Below are 20,565 nucleotides of genomic sequence, written 5' to 3'. Positions count from 1 at the left end.
TGTGTAGTTATGTGTATTTTCTACCAGTTGTGTAGCTTCTGTATGCCTGAGCTGTATGTGCCCACGTGTGTCTGTGCATGTGATGTATCTGTGTGTATCCCTGGGAGTGAAGTGTGTGTTTGTGAACGATGTGCATATCTTATCTTGCCCGTAGACAGGCACACGTTGTGTTTCTGTGTATTCACGTATGTGATGTGCCTGTCTGAGTGCATGTCTGCGTTGTGTCCCTGTGCATTCCCGGATGTGGTACATGTTTTTCTGTCTCTGTGCAAGCACCGTCTGTGTATATCTGTGCGATGTGTATATATGTGGTACTTGTGTCTATGGGTGCTCTTTGTTGCCCATTGGTGTATGGATGTCTGCATTCGTGACGATGAGCCTCACTGTGTCACTGTGGTGTCCTTGTGGATCTTTGTCTGAGGCACCCGTGTCTGTGGATTTGGAGCTTTACTTTGTCTGTGGCAAGTGTGGGTCTTTGTGATGCTTTGACGTTCCTGCGTGGCTGGGTGCATCTGTGTCGGGGGCTGGCCTGCCTGTGTGTTCCCAGTTCGGCCTGTCCCTGCGTCTTTGTGTGTGACGTGTACGTGTCCCCGTCTGCTGATGGCTGTCCACCTTTGTATGTGATAGACTTGTCCAAGAGGGTTCCTGCAACGTGTGTCACTGTGTGTGGGCTGCGTGTGCTTGACATCTGCATCTCAGTGTGTAACAAACGTGTCCATGACCGTGGCGTATAACAGTGGAGTCAGGGTCAGGCACTGTGGACACTGCTCCCCGCTCCAAGGGTCTGCTGGTCCCTATCTGTCCCTCCCCCTCCCCTATCTTCCCTCCCTCCCGGCAGCCAATGCTACCGGGAGCCAGTTGCCATGACAACGCTCCATCCTCCCTCCAGCCTCCCTCCTCCCACCCTTCCTCTGACAGGCTCTCTGCTCCCCCAATCCCGGCTGTCCTCGGGGGCGGGGCCCTCAGTCTCGCCCCCCCATCTTACCCTCTCCCCCCCCACCCCAGCAACCCCGGCTCCCCAGCTCCTCTCCTCCGTCCGCCTCTCCATCCCTTCATCTGTCTGTCCCTTCAAAGAGGGGGAGGGGGGTACCTGAGTCAATAAGCAACCCCTCCCTCCCCCGTCCTGCGTCTCCTGCCCGACTCCTGGGCTGGGGGGAGGCCAGGGTCGCGCGGGTCCCCATGGCTGGGGGCTGAGGGCCCGCCCCCCCTCCTCCCCAGCCGCCACCACCTCCACCTCCCTTCCATCCTCGACAAGATGCCTGCCCCCGGCGCCCTCATCCTCCTCGCGGCCGTCTCCGCCTCCGGCTGCCTGGCGTCCCCGACCCATCCTGGTGAGTCTGTGCGGCCATCCGTCTGTCCAGCGGCCCCCACCCCCACGGCGGCCTCGCTGCCTGCCCGGGGCCTGTCTGCGGGGCTCGGGCTGCATCACCTGTGCGCGTCTCTCTGCAGCCAAACTGGGCCTGGAGCCGCCGCGGGGACGGTGTCTCTGTCAACAGGGCCTGGGAGGCAGGCTGGGGGCTGGGTGGGGAGGGGGATCTGTTTAGGCAACATGTGTGTATGTGTGCACGCATGTGTGTGTGCGGGTGTGTGCAGGGAGCTGGGGAAGGACGGGGGCTCCGGGAGAATTGGGGCAGAGGGGACGAATACTATTTTGAAGGCAGACACAGCACCGGAGGCTGTCTCTGGCTTTGGGGGAGACCCAGGGCTTGCGGAGTTCCCTTCTTAGGGGCTTGGGCTGGGGATAGAGGACAAGTCTGTACTCCAAGCGTCCTTAAAAGAGGCAGGTCTCAGGCCCCTCGACCAGGGCGGGGGTTGTTCGGCTTGGGGCAAGAATCTTCCACCAGCCTGCACTTGGGGTTCATCCTCTTCCTTAAATGGGGGGGGGGGGGGTGAAGCTGTCCGTGGGAGCGTATTTTAAATTCTGAGCATTCCAGGCCTCACTACTACTGCTGCCTCCCTGAGTCCTCACTGGAATTCGTCCAACTATGGGGTGAGGGGATGCGGTCAGGGGTCTCAGCTTGGGACGAGAGGAAGGACCCCACCCCCAGCTCAACCACCTGGGAAAGCCTCAAACTACAATTCCCACAATGCCCTGGGTCAATCGGCTCCTCTGCCAAGGGGGACCGTGGTTGCAGAGCAATGTGGGAGTTGTAGTCCAAGACTGGCCGGGATGGGAGGGGCATGGAGTTCAGGGGCAAGAGGCTGGAGACCCGGACCCCAGCCCAGCCCTGTGCCCACAGATGGATTCGCCCTGGGCCGGGCCCCTCTGGCTCCTCCCTATGCCGTGGTCCTCATTTCCTGCTCCGGTCTGCTGGCCTTCATCTTCCTCCTCCTCACCTGTCTGTGCTGCAAAAGGGGCGATGTCGGTTTCAAGGTGAGGTGCCTGAAGGGACCAACCTGGGGAGGAAGGTCCAAACCAAGCCTTTCCCTTCAAGCCAGGTGACTGGTGGAGAAGGGGCAGAAGTCCAACAGCCCACCCTGGCCCAAAGTTATGGCAAGACCTCGAGCCCTGGGATCTGGGAATCAGGCTGGAAATCGGGCTGGGATGTGGATGGTTAAGAGAAGCTGGGAGACATCAGTAGGAGATGATTACGGTGCATCTCTCAGCCCTGCATTCTTCTCCGCACCTCTCCCGGCTACAGGAGTTTGAGAACCCTGAAGGGGAGGACTGCTCTGGGGAGTACACTCCCCCAGCAGAGGAGACCTCCTCATCACAGTCACTGCCTGATGTCTACATTCTCCCGCTGGCTGAGGTCTCCCTGCCAATGCCTGCTCCGCAGCCTTCACACTCAGGTACTGCCTCACACCCAGACCAGGATCCCATGGTCCCAGAGGACAGGGCAGAAGGCCCTGAGTGTCTTCCCTTCAGGGGAAGAGGTGAGAGCCCAGATTCTTGGAAGGAGCCTGTGGGGAGAGAGATCATCCTGGTGGAAGTCAGTGCTTACTCCAAAACAGGAATTGCAGATTCTTGTGGGGCACTGAATGGTGAGATCAGCCTAGATCTCAATCCGAGAGGCAGCCAATGGGAGGCTGACATCAAGTCACAGGAGCTTGGGATGCCAATGGAAAGGGCTGATTGGACGCTGGAATCTTGTGGGCAGCCAATGAGGAAACTGAGATCCTGTCATGGAATGTTGGAAATAGCCAATGCAGAGATTGGTGTCTACTATGACCCCAGTCCCCACTGAGTGTTGGGCGGTGGCACCTGGGAGGGAAGAGAGGCTCAGAGGCCTCCCCTTCTTCCTCCCTCTCCAGACATGACCACCCCCCTGGGTCTTAGCCGCCAGCACCTCAGCTACCTACAAGAGATTGGGAGTGGCTGGTTTGGGAAGGTGAGTGGGGTGGGGTGGGAGGTGGGGTGTCCACACAGCCTCAGCCTGTCCTCCGTTCCGTGTCCATCCCCTGCTCTCACCACTTCTCATCCGTCCCTCGCCTCCCGCCCCGCCCCCCAGCCTGCCCCTGCCCCTCTGTCCACCTCTCGCCTGCATCCTCCCGCCCCATCGTCCGCATCTGTCGGTCAGCGCCTCCCTCCTCACTCCATTGACCACTCTGCCTCGCCACCCGGCTCTCCACGAGTCCGTCCGTCTGTCCATCCTTCCATCTATCCCTGCGTCCATCGGACCTTGGGCCTGTGAGTCTCTCACTCCGAATCGGGTAGGGGACGGTGGGGGGACGAAGTGGGGGCTGAGAGGGGGCTGGAGAGGAGGGGGCGTTGGGAGCTGTGGAGCCGCTGACCCCCAGTGCCCCTGCCAGGTGATCCTGGGAGAGCTCTTCTCGGACTACACCCCAGCCCAGGTGGTGGTGAAGGAGCTCCGGGCCAGTGCGGGGCCGCTGGAGCAGCGCAAGTTCATCTCGGAAGCTCAGCCTTACAGGTAGGGGAGGCTTCTCCGGATGGGGTCCTGGGGGCCCAGGCTGTAGGTTTGCACCTCAGAGAGGTGATATGTGCGAGTGGAAGGAACACAATGTAGGGTCACACTGGGTTCAGATCTCACATCTACTTCCTGGCTGTGCAACTCTGGCCTGAGGATTTTCTTCCAGAGTCTCAGGGTTTTCCTTGGATAGAGTTAGGGATATGAAGTATGATGGAGTTTAGCTAGAGGCCAGCTCCTCTCCACTCTGAACCTCAGGATCTTCATCTGGCAAGTGAGCCCAGGAAGCCCATGTATCTCCATGAAGAGGTCAGAGAGGAAGATGTAAGATGACCTTTGTTAAGTGCTGGGTACTTGACAGTGGTTCCCTTCCTAAGGCCCCTGCTGTGGGTAAGGAAGGACAGAGAGAGAATCACAGACCACCAGCCCTGGGAGGGCATGCTAGCCACTGAGCAGCTCTGCCCCTGCCTCCCTTCCCTGTTAGACTCTGTGCCTCTCTTCTTTGGCCTCCTCTATGGGCTCCTCGGATGAGGTCAGATAATTGCATTAATTGCATTGAGACAGTGAGTTTCCTCCTGGAAAGGGTGTGTATGTGGAGCTCTCCCATGAGGACGGCGGTCAAGTGGGGCGCACCCGAGAGACAGACCTTGGACTTGGGCCCTCCCGTGCTTCAGAACTTCCCATGATGGCCTGCTGCCCACAGGGCAAGCCACTCTTCCCTACACCCCACGGGTCCTGCACCGTCTGCCCTGCCCCTTCCGCCACCGTCCCCCTCACTCCAGCCACCCTGTCCTTGTCACTGAGTCTCCCACACAGCAGCCCCTTTCCTACTTCAGGGCCTTTGTGCCTGCTCTTCCCTGCCTCTAGAATATCGCCCGTTGTTCACGCACCCCGACTTTGAATTGGGGGCTCCCTTCCCCTTCTCAGGTCTCAGCTCAGAGGCCTTCCCTCACTCCACACAGGGACCGCCCTGGGGTGTCCACCCCGTCCATCTCCGGAGCTTTCTTTACCACCCGTATCTCAGTGGTCATTATTTTGTCTGCTTGCTTATTACCACTCTCTCTCCAGACCCACTAGCCAAATATGGCCATTTACATTTAAACGAAATACAGTGAAATCAAAGGAAAACTCACCTTCCCAGCAGCACTCACCATGTTTCAAGTGTTCTGTGGCTACATGTGGCCAATGGTCCCCATGTAGGTCCAGAACTTTCCACCTTCGTGGAAGCACAAGTCTACACTGGCAGCCCAGGACCCATTCTGTCATCTGAGCACAGTTGCCATCAGGTCTTAGTAGACTTTTACTGAGTGAGCCACAAACCTAACCCCAACTTTCCTGTATTTCCAGGTGTGTGACCCCATATAAATCACTTCACCTCTCTAAGCCTCTGTTTCCTTCTGGACTAAATGGGCCATCATCCTACAGGGTTGCTGGGAGGATTTGACAATGGGAATGGCTGGCCTTGGCTCAGATTAGTAGGTGTGCAAGGAATCCAAGCCTCCCTCTATCTGTCATCCTAAAACTCCCAGTGATGGCCATTTCCTAAGCCCCAGCACATGGTGGGTGCTTCATGAACACAGTCACATGATTCTTCAACTAATAGGACAGAAAGCATTATTCTATAAGGTGGAGGGGGTTACAGGAAACAGAGCTGCTTTTAGAATGCAGGTGGTGGAAGGCTGGGGCCTGGGCTCTGGCCCCAAAAGCACCCAGGTGACCCCTGCTTCCCACCAGGCCTTGGGAGCAGTCACCACATTTCTGCCTCTGGTCAGACCCAGGCTGCAAGCCTGAAATGTGTAACCCTGGACCAGCTGCAGGCCTGCATGAGGGCTGAGTCCTTTGTCAAGCGCGTTTTTATTGAGCACCTATTAATCTGTGCACTGGGGTCACAGCTGTGAGCAAGCCGCCCCCATGTCCTTGGCCTGGAGGAGCTCACCACACCTAGTGGAGGAGACACAAAAAGAAGTAAAGAACTAAATTTTAAGAAGAAAATCAGAGAATAAGCACCATGAGGAAATGAGACAGTATGTGACAGAGATAGGGGCTACTTTGGAGGGGAGCATCTGAGAGCCAGGGCTGACCTGGAGGTGCCAGCCACGCATAGCACTGAGGGAAACGTTCCAGGCAGAGGAGACGGCGGATGCCAAGGCTGGGCACCAGCTGTCCTGGAAGCACAGCTAGAACCAAGGGCAAAAACGCAGCCAATCGGTTCAGATGTGAAAGTGAAAACAGCAGTAATGGCTAGGACCCTTCCCCAGCGACCGGCTCCTCTGATCCCCTGGAATTCCTCTCCACAACCAGGGAGTGACCACTACAGCCCCCACCTTACAGGGAGGGGAGTACAGGCAGGGAGGGGTGAAGTGACTGGGCTGAGACACCCTTGGGAAAGTCGGAATTAGGATTCAAACTGACAGTGAGGGCGGGGGAGGGGCACTGGGCCCAGCACAGGGTTGGGGGGGGGGGACAGGGACGCTCCCTGGGGAGGCCACGTGGAAGCTGGGTCCGAGGGCAGGTCTCTGATGAAGGGAGGGCATTCTCCAGAATCATCAGTGTGAAGGCCTGAGCCTAAGCAGGTCAGCCTCCATGTTTGGGAAGATGTACATCAGGTGAAGAGGGGACAGGCCAGCCCTAGGGGCAGAGGACACCAAAGAGAGGGCTTCTCTCAAGGGTGCTGGGAAGCCACCAGCCCTGTGAGCAGGTAAATGTCAGGTCAGGGACAAACTGAAGGGGGGGGACTGGAGGCAGGGCTGGGAGATGGAGACAGGCAGGATGGAGGCTGGGATGAGGAGGAAGGGGTCACTTGGGGGCCAGTGAGGGAAGGCAGAGGGACTCTGAATGTGGAAATGGACCCAAGAGGTTGACCAGGTTGGGTGCTGCTGGGGAGCTGCGGTGGACAAGAGGGCTGCTCTCCTCACCACCACCTCCCCCACAGGAGCCTGCAGCACCCCAATGTCCTCCAGTGCCTGGGCCTCTGTGTGGAGACGCTGCCCTTCCTCCTGATCATGGAGTTCTGTCAGCTGGTAAGAGTCGGGGTGGGGGGCAGACTTGGGAGCTGGAGGAGGGAGGGGTGGGGCATCCAAGGACCCGGCACTCTGGCATCATCGTGATACACCAGTGAGGTCAGTGTGTCAGGGCCTGTGGCGACCCTGAACTAGCAAAGGGAGGCGGTTCTGTTGTTACCCCCTCGAGAAGCAGGGGAAACTGAGGTTCGGAGGGGCTTCCCAGCCCCCTTCTTCGCTTCAGACCAGCTGCATGTGTTAGTGCCCGGGAGGGGCTGCTGTGCTGACCTGTTCCTGTCTCCGGCCCAGGGAGACCTGAAGCGTTACCTCCGGGCCCAGCGGCCCCCCGAGGGCCTATCCCCCGAGCTGCCCCCTCGGGATCTGCGCACACTGCAGAGGATGGGCCTGGAGATCGCCCGAGGGCTGGCGCACCTACACTCCCACAACTACGTGCACAGGTGAGCAGACCAGGCGGCCGCTGGGAGGGGCCACGGAGGAGGAGCTAAAGGAGGGGAGGCGTCATGAGTGGTGGACACGAAGTGGGGAAACCCGGGAGGCACAGTAGAAAGGGGAGCTGGGGAGGAGAAGTGGGGGACAGAAGAATGGGGAGGAGGCAGGGGATGAGGAGAGAAAGGGGCGGAGCCAGGAACCAGGAGGGGCGGGGAAGAGCCAAAAGGGGAGGAGTTTGGAGAGGAGCTAGTCCAGGACGGGAGAGGTCAGGAGGGGAGGAACCAGGTAAGGAAAAGGAGGAGTTAGGGGAGAGGAGGTACCAGGAGGCAGAGCAGCTAGGGCGGAGAGGAGACCGGGCAGGAGCGAGGGGCGGAGTCAGAGGGCTAGTGGGCGTGGTCCTGCACTCACTTGGTCTCGCCCCGCCCCCAGCGACCTGGCCTTGCGCAACTGCTTGCTGACCTCTGACCTCACTGTGCGCATCGGAGATTACGGGCTGGCTCACAGCAACTACAAGGTGGGGGCGGCGGTCCGCCGGGGCAGGGCGCTGTGGGGGTGCCCTGACCCGCCTGACCCTGTCCCGGCCCGCCCCCCAGGAGGACTACTACCTGACCCCGGAGCGCCTGTGGATCCCTCTGCGCTGGGCGGCGCCCGAGCTCCTCGGGGAGCTGCATGGGACCTTCATGGTGGTGGACCAGAGTCGAGAGAGCAACATCTGGTAAGGGGTCTGGCCGCGGAGGGCAGGGAAGGTGGAAGATGACTGGATGCCTTCCTTGGGGAAACAGGACGGCTGCGGGAGGACCGCTGAGGGTCAGGCCCGGGCTGAGCCCTCTGCGCCTCTGCTCCCTACAGGTCCCTGGGGGTGACCCTGTGGGAACTGTTTGAGTTTGGAGCACAGCCCTACCGCCACCTGTCAGACGAGGAGGTCCTCGCCTTTGTTGTCCGCCAGCAGCACGTCAAGCTAGCCCGCCCGAGGCTCAAGCTGCCCTATGCCGACTATTGGTGAGAACCAGGCCCTGACTCTTGGGCCCCTGACCTTCCCAACCCACCGCAGGATGGTCTCAGTCCCACCACCTATAATCTCATTGCTCCCAAGAATGGAGAACTCACATCCTCAGCACCTCTGCCAGCATCTGCCACTTGGAGGGGGGAGACTGAGGCAGGGAGTGGCAGAGGGATTTGGACTGTAGTTTCACTAACTGAAAGACTCCTACTTGCCCTGATCCCAGACTCACAGCCCTAAGCCCCTTCTCAACACTGGCTCCACTGTCCCACTCTCTCTGGGACCCTGTCCCCTCTGAAGGCTTCACGCCCTCTCTCTGGACCTCTGTCCTCTTGGGGGTTCCCCCTGCTCACACTGGCCTGTCTCTTCGCCTCCAGGTATGACATCCTGCAGTCCTGCTGGCGGCCGCCTGCCCAGCGCCCCTCAGCCTCTGAACTCCAGCTGCAGCTCACGTACCTGCTCTCCGAGCGGCCCCCCAGGCCCCCACCCCCTCCGCCCCCACCCCGAGATGGTCCCTTCCCCTGGCCCTGGCCACCATCGCACAGTGCACCCCGCCCAGGGACCCTGTCCTCTCCGTTCCCCCTTCTGGATGGCTTCCCTGGGGCTGACCCTGATGATGTGCTCACAGTCACCGAGAGCAGCCGGGGCCTCAACCTCGAGTGCCTGTGGGAGAAGGCGCGTCGTGGTGCTGGCCGGGGCGGAGGGGCGCCTCCCTGGCAGCCGGCGTCTGCACCCCCGGCCCCCCATGCCAACCCCTCCAACCCTTTCTATGAGGCACTGTCCACGCCCAGTGTGCTGCCGGTCATCAGCGCCCGCAGCCCCTCAGTGAGCAGCGAGTACTACATCCGCCTGGAGGAGCATGGCTCCCCACCGGAGCCCCTCTTCCCCAATGACTGGGACCCTCTGGACCCAGGCGTGCCTGCCCCTCAGGCCCCTCAGGCCCCCTCCGAGGTGCCCCAACTGGTGTCCGAGACCTGGGCGTCCCCCCTCTTCCCTGCGCCCCGGCCCTTCCCGGCCCAGTCCTCAGCATCAGGCAGCTTCCTGCTGAGTGGCTGGGACCCCGAGGGCCGGGGCGCTGGGGAGACCCTGGCAGGAGACCCTGCCGAAGTGCTGGGGGAGCGGGGGACTGCCCCATGGGCCGAGGAGGAGGAGGAGGAGGAGGAGGGCAGCTCCCCTGGGGAGGACAGCAGCAGCCTTGGGGGCGGCCCCAGCCGCCGGGGGCCCCTGCCCTGCCCCCTGTGCAGCCGCGAGGGGGCCTGCTCCTGCCTGCCACTGGAGCGGGGAGATGCCGTGGCTGGCTGGGGGGGCCACCCTGCCCTTGGCTGTCCCCACCCCCCCGAGGACGACTCGTCCCTGCGGGCAGAGCGGGGTTCCCTGGCCGACCTGCCCCTGGCCCCCCCCACCTCAGCCCCCCCCGAGTTTTTGGACCCCCTTATGGGGGCCGCAGCACCCCAGTACCCCGGGCGGGGGCCACCTCCCGCTCCCCCCCCCCCGCCGCCACCTCCCCGGGCCTCCACGGAACCGGCCGCGTCCCCCGACCCCCCGTCGGCCGTGGCCAGTCCAGGCTCAGGCCTGTCGTCTCCGGGCCCCAAGCCGGGGGACAGCGGCTACGAGACCGAGACCCCTTTTTCCCCCGAGGGAGCCTTCCCAGGTGGGGGGGCGGCCGAGGAGGAAGGGGTCCCTCGGCCGCGGGCTCCCCCCGAGCCACCCGACCCAGGAGCGCCCCGGCCACCCCCAGACCCGGGTCCCCATCCACCCCCAGGGAACCGGGAGAAGCCGACTTTCGTAGTTCAAGTGAGCACCGAGCAGCTGCTGATGTCCCTGCGGGAGGATGTGACAAGGAACCTCCTAGGGGACAAGGGGGTGACACCCCGGGAGACAGGACCCAGGAAGGCGGGGAGAGGCCCCGGGAACAGAGAGAAAGTCCCAGGCCTGAACAGGGACCTGACAGTCCTGGGCAGCGGGAAGAAAGCCCCAAACCTGAGCCTCCCCGTGAACGGGGTGACAGTGTTGGAGAACGGGGATCAGAGAGCCCCGGGCGTCGAGGAGAAGGCGGCGGAGAATGGGGGCCTGGAGTCCCCAGAGAGAGAAGAGAGAGTGCTGGAGAATGGGGAGCTGACACCCCCAAAGAAGGAGGACAAAGCCTTGGAGAATGGGGAGCCGAGGTCCCCAGAGGACGGGGAGAAGCTGCTGGTGAATGGGGGACTGGTGTCCCCAAAGGGCGAGGAGAAGGTGTCAGAGAATGGGGGCCTGAGGTTCCCCAGGAACATGGAGAGGCCACCAGAGACTGGGCCTTGGAGAGCCCCAGGGCCCTGGGAGAAGATGCCCGAGAGTGGGGCTCCAGTCCCCACGATCGGGGAGCCAGCCCCAGAGACCTCGCTGGAGAGAGCCCCCACACCCGGCGAGGTGGCCTTGCCCCAGAACGGCTTGGAGACAGCCCCTGGCCCCCTTGGCCCAGCCCCCAAGAGCGGGACACTGGAACCCGGGACCGAGAGGAGAGCCCACGAGACTGGGGGGGTGCTGAGAGTCCCCGGGGCTGGGAGGCTGGACCTCGGGAGTGGGGGCCAAGCCCCAGTGGGCATGGGGATGGCCCCCGGCGGCGGCCCCGGAAGCGGCGTGGACGCAAAGGCCGGATGGGTAGACAGCACGAGGCCACAGCCACTGCCACCACCGCCACTGGAGGCCCAGCTGAGGAGGCCGGAGCCAGCGCCCCAGAGATCCAGGCCGGAGGTGGCCCCCGAGGGAGAACTCGGGGTCCCAGACAGCAGGGCCGTCGGAGACACGGAACCCAGCGGAGACGGGGACCCCCCCAAGCCCGAGAGGAAAGGCCCGGAGATGCCACGACTGTTCTTGGACTTGGGACCCCCTCAGGGGAACAGCGAGCAGATCAAAGGTGAGGAGGCTGTGGGCAACCCAAGGGCCGCTCCTGCTGGGGTGTGTGGTGCAGCGGGCTCCTGGGGCTCCTGGGGAAAAGCGGCAGGTCAGGCTGGCCTGACCCTGGGGCCACTGCTGGGCTCACACCCTGCTCACTCCTGTTCTTACGGCTCTGCACCTCAGTTTCCTCATCTGCCAAGAACAGATGGCAGAGATGTCACCTGCTTCATTGTGTGGTTGTGAGGGTTGGGTTAGGAGTTCCATAGCACTCGTCCCGGTGCTGGGGACTCAGTCCCAGCCTGCTGTCAGTGCAGTACAGTCAGACCAGGGGTCTCGAAGCCAGATGCCCACAGGGCCACACGTTTAGGGCCATGGTGCAGTGGGCTGGGGGGGAAGAGGGTTGGGAGTAAGCGCCTTGTCTAGAGGAGAAGCCATCTCAGGAAGCCCAATGGTGATGCCCAGAGCTCTGGGTCTCTATTAATGGTGCTAACCAATCCCAAGGGGGGCAGTTGGGGCCCCAGGCTGCTGGCCTGTGACTTAAACGTGCCAATAAGCTAAGCTGTCTCTGGGCATGCCAGGATCTCAGGAACTGAGGCCCCACCTGCTGGGCACTTTGAGCTGCAGGGCACGGAGCGTCTGAGTGCTGAGTGTCCATGTGGGACACTGGAAGCATCTTGCCACATGCAGGGCTTCGTAAGAGAAGATAAACAGGAAAGATAAGCAGCCCTGTCTGGATGTGGATAGAGGGACAGTCGCCTGTCTCTGGGAGGCCAGATCGCCTTCAATGCTGGTGTGGAAGTTTTAAGGGTCTGGCCTGTTTTACGCTGGTCGCCTCCCAGCCGCGCTGAAGGAAGGGTTACCTGTGGGTCCTTGGGCAAGGGTCAGGGAGGGGGCCGCCCACCGGCCTTTCTTTTCTCAGGGCCTGTGGTGTCACACACTACCACTTTCTCGGGGTTGTGAGAAGCATGGAAATGTTGAGGGTTAGCAGCTGAGATCCTCAGAGGATCTGGGGTGGGCTTGGGTGGCTGGGTGAGGAGAAGCTGGAACTGGCTTCCTTTTTTCCACCAATGAACTCTCGTTAGCCCTTCAAGACCCCACCCAAATTCCTCTTTCCCTGGGAAGCCCTCCTGATTTCTAAGGGCTGACACTCCGTCCTCTCTCTGGGTACCCGTGCCCCTGATAGTGCTCTCCCCCACCGCATCACCCTGAGACAGTTGGTCATGAAAGACCTCAATAAGGTGACTCTGGACAGTTGTAAAGGAAAGGAGGGAGTGAGCCAGGTGGGCATCTGAAGGAAGGGTGTCCAGGTAGAGAACATCAAGGACACAAGTCAGGCATGTTTAGAGAACTGTAAAAGGTCAGTGAAACTAGAATAGAGTGGATGAGGGGAAGAAGGCAACCTAGTCCACATCCATCCTTCTCCCTACCCCCCCATCGCCAGCACTGCCCCACCCTACCCCACTCTCAGGGCCTGGCACACAGTTCATCTGTGGAGGAATGAATGGCCCCTGCTCATTTGCCAATGAGCAGAGGCTCAGAGAGGTGGACCTTCTTGTCCAGGGAGACCAGGGAGGGAGCAGGTTAGACTTGGAATTCAAAGCCAGGCACCCTCCTCCAGGAACCTGAAGTCTTAGGACAGAGAAAGGGCTTAGAGAAGGGACTTTTAGACACTCAGCTTTGGCAATCAAGGGCCAGAGAGGGGAAGTACTTTGCTCACTGTCAAATAATAGGGGACATCATTCATTAATCCCACAAATATTGACTGAGTACTTCTGTGTGCTCAGGGCCTGGGAAGGTGCCACAAACGAGTCCCACTCAAGTGTTTGTCCTGTGGCTCAGCAAACACTAACCACAATGCCACAGAAACACAGTTGATGCTGAGAAAATCTGCTGGGAGGGAGAGGGACCTGAGGTGTGGGACCCAGCAGTTGTGCCTGACCTCTTGGGAGATCTCTGAAGGGTCGAAAGCCTAGAGCTGGAGGAAGAGCAGGACTTGAGCTATAAAAGGGACTTCTAGGCAGAAGGCACACGTGACCGTGAGGAAGGTGTGGCGGGGGGCGGGGGCCGGGGGGGATGTGGCTGGACTAAGAGTAAACTGGGGACAGAGGTGAGGGGTAAGCCCGGCCAGGGCACTCTGTCCTGACTGGCTGTGAGGAGAAGCTGGAGCTTGATGCTCTGGGTACTGGGGAGCCATGGGGAGATTAAGCAATGGAGTGGGTAAAGATCTTTCTCACCCTGCATGGAGACAGCCTCCGTGCAGCCCTTCAGTTCATGGTGGAGGCAGGAAGACCGAGGTCCGGACTGTGCTCAGGGCTTACCTGAGGACACACTAGGTGGGAGGGCCTGCCTCAGTGTCCCCGGGACAGGCGCTTACCCGCTCTCTCCCCTCGCAGCCAAGCTCTCGCGGCTCTCGCTGGCGCTACCGCCGCTCACGCTCACGCCGTTCCCGGGGCCGGGCCCGCGTCGGCCCCCATGGGAGGGCGCGGACGTCGGGGCGGCTGGCGGGGAGGCCGGCGGGGCGGGGGCGCCGGGGCCGGCGGAGGACGGGGAGGACGAGGAGGAGGACGAGGACGAGGACGAGGAGGCGGCGGGCGCGGCGGCGGGGCAGCGGGGCTCCGGGAGGACGCGGGCAGCCCCGGTGCCCGTCGTGGTGAGCAGCGCCGACGCGGACGCGGCCCGCCCGCTGCGGGGGCTGCTCAAGTCTCCGCGCGGGGCCGACGAGTCCGAGGACAGCGAGCTGGAGAGGAAACGCAAGATGGTCTCCTTCCACGGGGACGTGACCGTCTACCTCTTCGACCAGGTAGGTGGGTAGCCCCGAAGGGCACGGGTCGCCAGGGTCTGCAGCCTGGAGGGAGGCGGAGCCTCTGGTGGGAAGGGGCTGGCCGGCGGGGCGGGGCCTAAAGGGAGGCCAAGCCTCTGAGGTGGGGCTGAAGGTCGAGGGCGGGGCTTAGATGATGGGGCGGGGCCTGGGACTGGTCAAGGATTAGGGCAGGTCTAGAAAGACAGGATGAGACCTAGCGATGGGGTGGGACCATGAGGATGGGGCGGGATCTGGGGTGGGGTGGAGTCGGCCTGAAGGGAGGCCGACCTCGACTGGGGCGGGGTTAGAGGGGGCGGACCAGCCAGGGCGGAGTCTGGAAGGAGGCCTATCTAGAGTGGGGCGGGATGGGCCTTCGGGGGAGTGACCTAGAAGGGACACAGTTTGAGGGGGCGGGAACGAGGAGGGTCAGTGTGGGCTGGAGTGTAGGAAGGCGCTTGAGAGACTGGCCAGGAATGGAAAGGGGTTGGGAGATGGACCAAGCCTAGAGAGGGAGTTGGAACTGGACTGAGGGGGAGACCTGTGGTGTGGAGGGGTCTGAAGGGCTAAGAGAGGCCTGCAGAATGGGAGCGGATCTTGGTAGAGGAACCTGGAGAGACTAGGGAGAAAATGTTGAGCAAATTAGGGTGTGGCCTGGATGGTGGGGGCGGAGACTAGTGCGGTTTGGGGCGGAATTTGTCGACTAGGCCGACTCAGGATGGGCAGGTCTTAACCAGGTGGGACTTAAGATTTTGGGGTGGGATCAGGAATGGGAGAAACTAATGACTGGCGGGTCAGAGAGAGATGGGTTGAGGATTGTGTTAAAATGAACTGAGAAGCCAAGCGTGTTGGCTAATGTCTGTAATCCCAGTAGCTTGGGAGGCTGAGGCAGGAACATCGCAAGTTCAAGACTAGCCCCAGCGACATAGCGAGGCCCCAAGCAACTTAGCGAGATCTGTCTCAAAATTTAAAAAAAAAAAAAAAAATTTTTTTTAAGGGTTGAGGATGCAACTTAGTGGTAAACCCACCCTGGGTTCAATCCCTGCTGGGGGGGTGGGGGGTGGGACCATAATGTACAAGATAAAGAGGAAGGGCATGATGGTGGTGCTTATGGACTGAGGATAAACCTGGGTCGTAAGATGATGAGAACAGGGTCAAGAGCTGGAGCCAGCCCACTGGAAAAAAAAAAAAAAAAGTGGGGCGGTGAAACTTGGAGGGCTGGATTGGGGCCACGTCTGAAGGCAGGGCTTAGGGACTCAGGGATCATTTCTTCCTGGAGCAGGATATGTTCAGGTTGGGGTAGTTCTGGGGTACAAAATTGGACGCCTGCGACCTAAATTTGGGAGATAGGTGGGACCTATGAAGATGGAGAGGAGCTTACGGAGATGGTTTTGTGTTAGGGGCACCGGGGGAAGCAGAGCGATAAGAAGCAGGAGAGATTTCCTGCGGAGGCTACTTGCCCTGGGCGGGGCTTAGCTGTGGGCAGGGCTCTGCAGGCAGGTAAGGAACCTTGGGCCAGGTAGACGCTAAGGGCTACCGAGACTTCGAAGGCAGCTTGGGGGTCCCGGCCACCTCTTCACTGAGTACGAGTCCGTGATGATAAATCGGGAGAGCTGAAGCGCCAGAAATGTTAGCGGGGCTTGTTGCTTATTAGGGATGCGGTGGGTAGGATGTGACGGCTCGTCCCCTCGCGGGTCCCTTCATCTGCCTCCAGGAGACGCCAACCAACGAGCTGAGCGTCCAGGGCCCCTCCGAGGGGGACACGGACCCGTCAACGCCCCCAGCGCCTCCGACGCCTCCCCACCCCGCCACCCCCGGAGATGGGTTTCCCAGCAACGACAGCGGCTTTGGTGAGGGGCGGGGCGGGGCGTGGAGGGAGGGGCGGGCGGGAGCCCAAGTGCGCCCCCCGCAAGTGTCCGAGGGCCTAGCGGTGTCTCTCCTCCCCCTCCAGGAGGCAGTTTCGAGTGGGCGGAGGATTTCCCCCTCCTCCCCCCACCAGGCCCCCCCCTGTGCTTCTCCCGCTTCTCCGTCTCGCCTGCACTGGAGACCCCGGGGCCGCCCGCCCGGGCCCCCGACGCCCGGCCCGCAGGTACAGTGCTTCTGCGGGTCTGTGTCCGCATGTTTCCCCGCACCTGGCCCATCTCTGAATTTACCTGTGTCTCAGTCTCTCTCTTAATCCCTCTCAGTCACCACTGACACCCACTCAGCTCTGGAACCAGACAGTCGGTCAGACGGTTTTGGGCAGCCACGCCCCCTCCCTGGGCCCCTCCCTTTCTCTGAAGATCACTCACACACACACATTGCCCATCTTTGTCCCGTTTCTTGGTTCCAACTCCTGCCTGGCACCTGCTGGATCTCTTCCACCTTTTTAATAGAGGCATGTTGATCAGGCAGGCAGAGAAGAACCTAGCATGCTCCAAGCTGGTTAGTAAGGACCGCAGCAGAGGAGGTGGCCAGGGAGTCCCTCTGCAGTGATGGCAGCTTGCTGCTGTGACTGCAGCAAACTGCCATATAGACCTGCATTGTGCATGCAGCATTTAACCCATTTAGTTCTCACTGTGATCTCATGGGGTCAATTCTAGTGTTGTCCCCATTCTACAAAAGGGAAAACTGAGGCACAGAAAGGAGTGAGGGGCTGGGATTCAAACCCCCCACCGATGGTCTGAGTCCATGCCCTCCCCACTAGTCATCATTTGTCAGGTCCGTTTCCTGGGCCATTTCACACACTTCACATCCTGGGAAAAGATCCGGGCATCCTTAGTCGGTAACTGCGGGAAGCCAAGGCCACTGAAAGGGCACCGGCCCGTCTCACTGGCAGAACCAGGGCTGGACTGAGCTCTCTGCTGCCCTCTGCTGCCGATCCAGAGAACACCCCAGGCTGAGGGTGGCCTTGTATTCAAACAGCTGAGAACGTGGAAGATGCACCTGGGCCTTTTCAGGAAAGGGTCCATTCCTACTCCCCCAAATCTTGCCTGATTCCAAAAGTTGGCCCCACCATTTCTTGGCTGTATGACTTAGGGCAAGTCACTTACCCTCTTGAGCTTTAGCTTCTTCATCTCTAGAATGTGGATATAATGAATAGCATCTCCTAAGACTGTTGAGGTTGTTTGGTCCTGTGTATAAAGCCAGGAGCCTAACTGTGTAGCAGTGGTCACTAACCATTAGCTGTCATCGCAGTTAACTGGGTGGATGTCTACTGAGTGAGTGCCCACTGTGTGCAGGCTGTGCGGTCTAGGGGGATTCAGGGCTAACCAAGAGACTGCCTGGCTGTGCCCCCAAACACAGCCTCAGAGTCACTGAGAAAGCAAATGGCAAGAGAAAAGGGCTCTGTCTTCCCAGTAGCTGTGTCACTTGGCCAGGGACTTGAAGGGCTGGGGATGGGACAGCATGCCAGGGCCCTGAGCAGGGGAACAGCTTGCAGAAAGGGCCAGAGGCAGGAGAGAGAGCTTGGCCAGTTCCTGGAACAGAAGGGAGGACAGTGTGGCCGAGGTGAGAGGGGCAGGGCAGACCCCGGAGGGTCTGGTGTGGACTAAGGGGCTGGGACCTAGTCCTGGGGGCGCTAGGGAGCCATGGAGGGCTGTAAGGAGGGGAGGGCTGGGTCAGCACTGGGTGTAGGAAAACCCTTTGGGGCCATGAGGGGTCCAAAGATGGGAGAGAGTGGAAACTGGGTGGCAGGGAGAGGCTGAGGCAAGCATCCAGGAGAGAGGCTGGTGAGCTGGGGTCATGGGGACAGAGAAGAGGGGCAGGACAGAGTCAAGGGCAGAGTGGACGGGCCTGGGGCTGACTCTTTATTGGCTGCATTTTCAGGCCTCACCCCAAATGTCACTTCCTCCCTGACACCCCCCCCAGGGCCCCCACGAGGAGAGGTGGAGTGGGTCCAGGGCACAGGACACCAGCCAAATGATGTGTCAGGGCTGAGGCCAGCAGGGCCAGTCAGCGAGGGTGACCTCACCTTTAGTCACCAGGAATCGAGACGGAGGGCCCAGTCATGCAAAACCTCAAATCCCAGCACACAATTGACATATATTCTCAGTGCAGCACAGGCTGGGAGGCTGCTGAGCCCCAGGCCATGGCGGGGCTCACAGGCACCCCCTCTGTGCTCAGCGTCACTCTGCCCACTGAGACACTTCCTGGGTGCCGAGTGATGCCACATGTCCCCAGGTCTCCCCACTCTTGAGAAGGAACTTAGGGCTGGGCACAGTGGCACATGTCTGTAATCCCAGCAACTCAGGAGGCTGAGGCAGGAGGATCATAAATTCAAAGCCAGCTGCAGCAACTCAGCAAGGCCTTCAGCAACTTAGTGAGACCCTGTCTCAAAATAAAAAAGATTTAAAAAGGGCTGAGGATGAAGTTTTGTGGTTAAGTGTCCCTGGGTTCAATTCTGCGTACCAAACAAAGAAAAGGAGCTTAGGACTGTGTTTCCCATAAAGCTGAGGCCCTGGGACAGGGAGTGAGGAGAGAGAGTGGGGCCCCCGGGGAGCAGTCCAGGGTGGGGTGTGTGGAAGCTGGCAGCAGCCTTGGCGAGACCCTTCACCCACTGGCCTTGGTCATGTGGATCTGTGGGCTGGGCAAGCTTTTGTGTGGCTTGGAGTGACCAGAGGATTGGTGGTGGTAAAGTCTGGTGGGAGGCTCCTGGGGAGAGTTTTCCATGGGAAAGAAGGGAACATAATGACTGGCTGGATGCTAGAGACAGTGACCACCGTGCCTGTCCTCACTGAGCTGCTGGAGAGGAGCAGGGAGACTGGAAGGTCCTCCACATGTCTGGGGTGGCCCTGGAGGGAGAAATGTGAAACACATTATTCAGAGGGAAGTGAGTGACACCCAAGGGGGTAACTGCTTGACTCAAAATGGTTGAGCAAGGCCTCTGAGGGGCACGTGGTGCAGGGGCCTGAGCTACGTGGGAAGAGCCTTCAGGGCAGCAGGACCCGGAAATGCAAAGGCCCTGGGGTAGTTCTCTAATTAGAGCATTAGAGAATAGTGAGGATGCCAGTGTGGCCGGCACATGGGCAGAGGGGCAGGTGAGAACAGAGAAGGGATAGGACAGATGGTGGGGACGGCCTTGGTTTTGCTTTCACTTCAAGTTGGAGCCCATGAGGCTGACCTCCTGTAATTTCATTTCTCTTTCCTCTCTTTCCATCCTCAGGCCCCGTGGAGAACTGATTCCCCAAAGACCTGACCCCCCTGCACCCCCAGAAGAGGGGTTGAGAGTAGAATCCTCTGTGGATGAGGGAGCCACTGCCGCCACTGCAGACGCCGACTCCGGGGAGGCCCCTGAGGCTGGGCCCTCCCCCTCCCCCACCATGTGCCAAACGGGAGGCCCTGGCCCCCCGCCCCCCAGCCCCCCGGACGGCTCCCCTGACCCCCCAGACCCCCTCGGTGCCAAATGAGGCAGGAAGCCCCCGCCCCTTCCTGGAGAGCCGCCTTTCTTGGAACTGAACTGAACTCTTTTGGGCCTGGCGCCCCTGGGCACAGCGAAGGTCCCACCTCGCCCATCCCCAGCCCCGTGCAGGGGCCGCAGGCTTCGGGGACCTGGACCCCCCATCTCGCGCCTCCCTTCCCCTCCCCAGCCTGGCCCCTGGAGGGGCCTCTGGTTCCAACCTTCGCGTGGCATTTTCACATTATTTAAAAAAGACAAAAACAACTTTTTGGAGGAACGTGGGGCCTGTGTGTGTGCTTGGGGAGGCGGAAGCGGGGAGGGGAGAACACGGGGGACGGGGCTGTGCAGAGGACACGTCCTCACGGCCCGCCTTGGGCAGATGGGACATCGGAGCTCCCAGCAGCAGCAAGACCCGTGCAGAGGGCGTCTCCTCTGCTTCCCTCCATCCCTGCGGGAGGCTGGTGTGAGCCGTGCCAACTTTGGCTGCAGCCTTAATAAATCGATCATTCAAGAAGCCACGAGGAGTCGGCGAGGGCCGGAGCCCCGTTTCGGCCACCTCCACCAGGTGGCCAGGAGGGGCCGGAAGCTGCCCCAGGCAGGGCAGGTGGGCGGGGGCTCAGAAATGACGTGCTGATGCCCACACTGCACCGTGACCCAGATGCCTTCTCAGATCACTGCTGCCCGTCCTCACAAGTCAGTCAACCACTCTGCCTACGGTGGCTCTGCCTCAGTTTGCCTTTTTTGGTACTGGGGATTGAATCCGTTTTACCATTGACCCACACCCCCAGCCCTTTTTACTTTTTATTTTGAGACACGGGCTCACTAAGTTGCCCAGGCTGGCCTTGAAATTGTGATCCTCCTGCCTCAGCCTCTAGAGTCACTGGATCACAGGCGTGTGCCCCGCACCCAGCCCATGTACCCGTTTCTGCATGTGACTGTCCACTTCCTGAACACTTTTCTGTCTTCTCTGAGTCCCAGGCACAGTTCTGGTTCCGGCCCAGTGTTCCCCACCTGCCTGGTGTTTCCCTATCTCTCCATCCAGGTCCTGCTCCACCTCCACTCACTGCCTAATTCTGTTTCTGTGTCTGTGTCTGAGTTCCTGCCTCTGCTTTCTTCCTCTGGGTCTCCCCGTCATCTCTCCTTGTCTCTATTATATCCTTTTGCATCTGATTTTGTCACTGTTTCCTTTCCCCCATTTC

At 60.4% G+C, this 20,565-nt stretch overlaps 1 protein-coding gene across 1 annotated transcript; it reads left to right on the top strand.

Annotated features, from left to right (window-relative positions):
- Positions 1 to 1,009: 1,009 nt before the first annotated feature.
- Positions 1,010 to 19,288, top strand: LMTK3 (lemur tyrosine kinase 3). The gene is made up of 15 exons (XM_079119448.1): positions 1,010 to 1,331; positions 2,241 to 2,374; positions 2,643 to 2,793; positions 3,256 to 3,332; positions 3,754 to 3,872; positions 6,802 to 6,889; positions 7,178 to 7,326; positions 7,748 to 7,832; positions 7,912 to 8,033; positions 8,168 to 8,317; positions 8,696 to 11,211; positions 13,586 to 13,992; positions 15,704 to 15,839; positions 15,941 to 16,078; positions 19,133 to 19,288. Exons 1-15 carry the CDS (start codon positions 1,256 to 1,258, stop codon positions 19,147 to 19,149), a joined length of 4,365 nt encoding a protein of 1,454 aa, XP_078975574.1. The 5' UTR covers positions 1,010 to 1,255; the 3' UTR covers positions 19,150 to 19,288.
- Positions 19,289 to 20,565: the final 1,277 nt, after the last annotated feature.

This window comes from Sciurus vulgaris, assembly GCF_902686455.1.
Source record: "Sciurus vulgaris genome assembly, chromosome: 17".
NCBI classification, from domain to species: Eukaryota; Metazoa; Chordata; class Mammalia; order Rodentia; family Sciuridae; genus Sciurus; species Sciurus vulgaris.
Note: the sequence above shows the minus strand (reverse complement) of the source record. Positions and strands in the feature narration are given on the sequence as shown.

What these genes read in the sequence shown, in the direction of transcription:
- LMTK3 (XM_079119448.1), top strand. Translation starts at nt 1,256, where the DNA reads ATGCCTGCCCCCGGCGCCCTCATCCTCCTCGCGGCCGTCTCCGCCTCC. An exon ending in TCATGGAGTTCTGTCAGCTG is followed by an intron (nt 6,890 to 7,177) that starts GTAAGAGTCGGG and finishes TCTCCGGCCCAG; the next exon opens with GGAGACCTGAAGCGTTACCT. An exon ending in CCGTCTACCTCTTCGACCAG is followed by an intron (nt 13,993 to 15,703) that starts GTAGGTGGGTAG and finishes ATCTGCCTCCAG; the next exon opens with GAGACGCCAACCAACGAGCT.